A 4,088-nucleotide genomic window follows, 5' to 3' on the forward strand; every position below is an offset into this window, starting at 1 on the left:
TTATTTTGCTCTTAGTTTAAGCTTTATTTATTTTGAATAATTCCGCAAAAACAGGGCACAATCGCTTAAACTTGCAACAACAACAATTCACCCCCCCCCCCCCCCCCTCTTGTTGCTGTTCCCGTTCCTAATTGAATCAACAATAATATTAGGTTTACTTCTTAACAAAATCTCACATATGATTAATATATAAAACTGTTACTTTTATATCATTTATTCATATATATAAAGTATCTTTCCAATCACTTTACATGTTAATATCGATCCTTATGATCTTCCATTAATACAGATACGTCGTAAGAAAAAAAAAATTAATTTAAAAGTAACAATATAATCTTAAAGATCCAACAAAAAACAACTGAAAAATACTTTTAATGTATTAATTTAAAGGTGGAATTTTAATTATGCGAGTGGTTGAAATGACATTTTTAAAGTTCAATTTTCCAACTTTTAATTAATTCTAATCTAAACAATTCGTACAAGATGCTCTTGGCTAGTAATCAACTTTTTTTTTTTTAAGGTGGCTAGTAATCAACCTTAGAAAGATGGCAATAATTTCAAGATATTAACACGTGGAGTGTATTTTCAATTCTCAAATGAATCTTTTTAAAGCTTGAGCTTCAAATAGAAGTATGTGTTAAAATAAGTTGTTATACAAACTTTGTTGTTTTATTAATTAACTAATTAATTGACTGGCATAATAACACAGAATTTAAGTTACGCCACTTGCAAGTCAAATAGGTTTATTTTCATTAATTTATTCACCATTCTGTTACGAGTAAAATATTAACTTTGAGCAATTAATTATTAAAATTTTTTTCATCCATCATTTCTGAATTATAATGACTTTTTGAAGCCACAAATAAAATTTCAAATGAAGACAAAGGTGTGTAATTTAAGAATGTTAGAAAAATTAGATACATTTGATTAAAATAATATAATAGGCATAGCATAATGATATAGGTTGCACTAAAACGGACACGGACACGACACGGGTACAGGAAACGCCAACTTAAAAATGGCGGACACGGGGACACGAAAATGGTAATGTAATAAATATATCAAATTAAAGATAATTTTACAATCTTTCATTTGATATATGTAAATAAACACTTTAAAAACATAAAACTCACATAAAATGCAAATAAGTACCAAATAAACAACATAAGTATTTAAAAATAGTCATACAAACCAAATCAAAGAAAACCAAATAAATAGGTAAATTTAAGTTTGATCATCACACATCATCCATATGACATCCATCATCATCCTCCACTACAAAAGTTGTTTCCAACTCGGGTTCATCGAGAGAAAGATCCGCCATGCCAAGACAAATAGAATCTTCTAAATTTCCAAAGTCATCTCCTCCAACATCCCACAACCTTGTTCTTCTCTTGTTATAAGCCTCACCTCTCCTTGAAAGCAAACGAAGATTGTTATGAATGTACACCAAATCTTGAGCACGTTTTGGTGCAAGTTTGTTTCTAGTACATGAATGAATGAATTTATATGTGCTCCAATTCCTCTCACAACAAGAGGGAAGATGATGGTTGTCCTAACAACTTGAATGCTAATGCTTGAAGCATCGGAACTTGTGAGCCATAAGTTGCCCACCAATGCTTTGGAGCCATCAAGTACATATCATTCAAGCATTCTGGTTCAGTAAATACACCACCATCTCTTGCCGAGAAAATAGCATACTCCATATTAACCTTTCTTCTATCTTCCAAGTCTTGAAACAATCTTCTAAAGCAATTGAATCTTTGTGTGGAAATTTCAATGTCAACATGTGGAGCAACTCTACCAGGGACCTCTTTAAGCCACGTGTCACTATAATACCTTTTAAATACATAAAAAAGAAAAAAATTTAGTTAATGCATAATCTAATGCTTTAAACATTTAACATACAAAAATATATAATACCTTGGATTCAAAGAATGTGCCAAACAATGAAGTGGAGTGTTGCTTTTCTTCCAACGGCTAAGAAGTATTGTTTCGACCACACTAAAGAAAGAAGAATACTCATGCATTTGCTTATGCTTATGGTTATATATGATCTCCTTCACCTTTGAAATCATTGAATCCCATTTTTCATATACTAGATGAAGTGATGCTTTGTCGGTGTCACATGCTCTTATCATGTCATAAATGGGACGAGTGAAATCAAGGATGTAATCTACCTTGTCCCACCAATCGTCATTTAGAATCTTTTCCCTCACAAGTGTAGCTAGTCCACGATGATCATCACGATATGTGGACCCAGCCTCACTAACAACCATGGATTGAAGAGTAGTTTTAAGAAGTTTCATCCTCTTTAGCATGACAACTATTGAAGCGAAGCGAGTATCATCAACAGAAAGAAGCTTTAATGGAGAGAACTTATTAAATATAGCTAACCTCATTGAATGGTTCATTACGTAGTTTTTGACAAATAAAGCATCTCCATGAACTTCGGTTATCCAATGACACTCATCATAAACCTCCTCATTGTTTGAAACATTTTTAGCATTACAAATGTTTTTAAGAGCAAGGTTAAGAGTGTGAACAATGCATGGTGTCCAAAATATATGTGGATATCTACCCTCTATAAGTTCTCCAGCGGCCTTGCAATTGTGTGCATTATCAGTTAGAATTTGTACAACAAATTTGTCATCTCCAACTTCTTCAATGGCATCATTCAACAAACTAGCAATAAAGTCTTTATCCTTTACCTCTCTTGAGCAATCAACGACCTTTAAGAACAGAGGACCAACTTCACAAGCCACCATGAGATTAATTAAAGGTCTCCTTTGTGGATCACTCCACCCATCACTCACTATACTTACCCCCTTTTCCCTCCAAGTAGCCTTTATTGGTTCTAAAAGCTTTTCAACATTTTCTTTCTCTCTAATTAACAAAGTGGTTCTCATTTTATTGCAACCAGGAGGCTTGTAACCAGGAATATTATTTGTGGCAGCATAGTTGTATGAACTAATATAGTTAGGGTTTCGACAAAGGTTGAAAGGCAATCCTCCAGTAAAAAACATCCTTGCTATCTCAGCATCCAAATTGTTTCGAGCTTTTATATCAAAAGCTTTGGTGATTGGGTTGTCAGATTTTCTTTTCTTGGCATATGAAGTTGGTGAAAGAGAAGTTTCAGAAGACAAAGATTGACTAGGAAGTGGTGGTCTTTTTGGTTGTCTAGATTCTTTATATTGCTCAACTTGTCTTTCTCAGTTTCTCATTTGCATTCTATCCTCATTTGTTACATTAGGACATTGACTAATTTCACCTTTTGCAAGACCCATCAAATGTGCTTTAACTCTAGTATATGAACCACTCTTTATTTGTTTGCAAAATTTGCATTGCCAAGTATAATTACTCCCACCCCCACTCATTTTGTCCCCTTTAACAACATATTTCCACAAAGGATAAGAACTTAAATCACTCTCTTCATTTGTAGCATCACCACTAACATTGCATGAATCAGAGCCACTAGCCCCACTACTAGACATGATTGAACTCTTCAAATTCAAACAACCACAAGTAAAGATTTAAAAATCAAGATTAAAAAATAACACATTAACAATTTAACATTAACAAATTACAATTAAGAAATATTCAAAGAGGATATACAAAAAAAAATCAAGAACAACATTTCAACTTTTCAAAATTCAAATTACAAACACATTAAAAAAAATTCTAAAAAAGAAGATGCATATGAACAAACAATTGCTATGCATTTCTAGCTGCATAATCAGCAAGTACAACCTCTTAGATCAAAATCATAATATTGAATACAGTTCTAAATTTCATGATTTTAAGCTACGTTTCATAACTAAATGACAAACATTATCCTAAATTTCAGATTTCATGAATGATAGAACAAAGCAAACCACATGATATTTTCAACAAAGTCAAGTAACTTTTTGAATTGAAATCAAACATAGTGAATTATTTCTTGAATGCACAGATTTACAATCCAAGACTATCATTTATTGAATGTGTTTTCTTTGTTCAGTTTCAAATTCAACCGTTTTGTTTGTTCATTGTAAGACATGAATATTGAATACAGTTCTGAAGTGAGCACCACAAAAACTATACTTGAA

The 4,088-nt window shown here is 32.2% G+C and overlaps 2 protein-coding genes across 2 annotated transcripts; both read right to left on the reverse strand.

Annotated features, from left to right (window-relative positions):
• Window positions 1–1,276: 1,276 nt before the first annotated feature.
• On the reverse strand, window positions 1,277–2,287 carry LOC130815275 (uncharacterized). Its single transcript, XM_057681689.1, has 2 exons — window positions 1,924–2,287; window positions 1,277–1,839 (listed from the first exon to the last, which is right to left on the reverse strand). Exons 1-2 carry the CDS (start codon window positions 2,277–2,279, stop codon window positions 1,527–1,529), a joined length of 669 nt encoding a protein of 222 aa, XP_057537672.1. The 5' UTR covers window positions 2,280–2,287; the 3' UTR covers window positions 1,277–1,526.
• An 8-nt stretch (window positions 2,288–2,295) lies between these two features.
• LOC130815562 (uncharacterized) lies at window positions 2,296–3,494 on the reverse strand. Its single transcript, XM_057682051.1, has 3 exons — window positions 3,272–3,494; window positions 2,398–3,187; window positions 2,296–2,326 (listed from the first exon to the last, which is right to left on the reverse strand). The coding sequence occupies exons 1-3, from the start codon at window positions 3,492–3,494 to the stop codon at window positions 2,296–2,298; spliced, it is 1,044 nt and encodes a 347-aa protein (XP_057538034.1).
• Between the last annotated feature and the right edge of the window lie 594 nt (window positions 3,495–4,088).

The sequence above is a fragment of the Amaranthus tricolor genome, chromosome 6, assembly GCF_026212465.1.
Source record: "Amaranthus tricolor cultivar Red isolate AtriRed21 chromosome 6, ASM2621246v1, whole genome shotgun sequence".
NCBI lineage: Eukaryota > Viridiplantae > Streptophyta > Magnoliopsida > Caryophyllales > Amaranthaceae > Amaranthus > Amaranthus tricolor.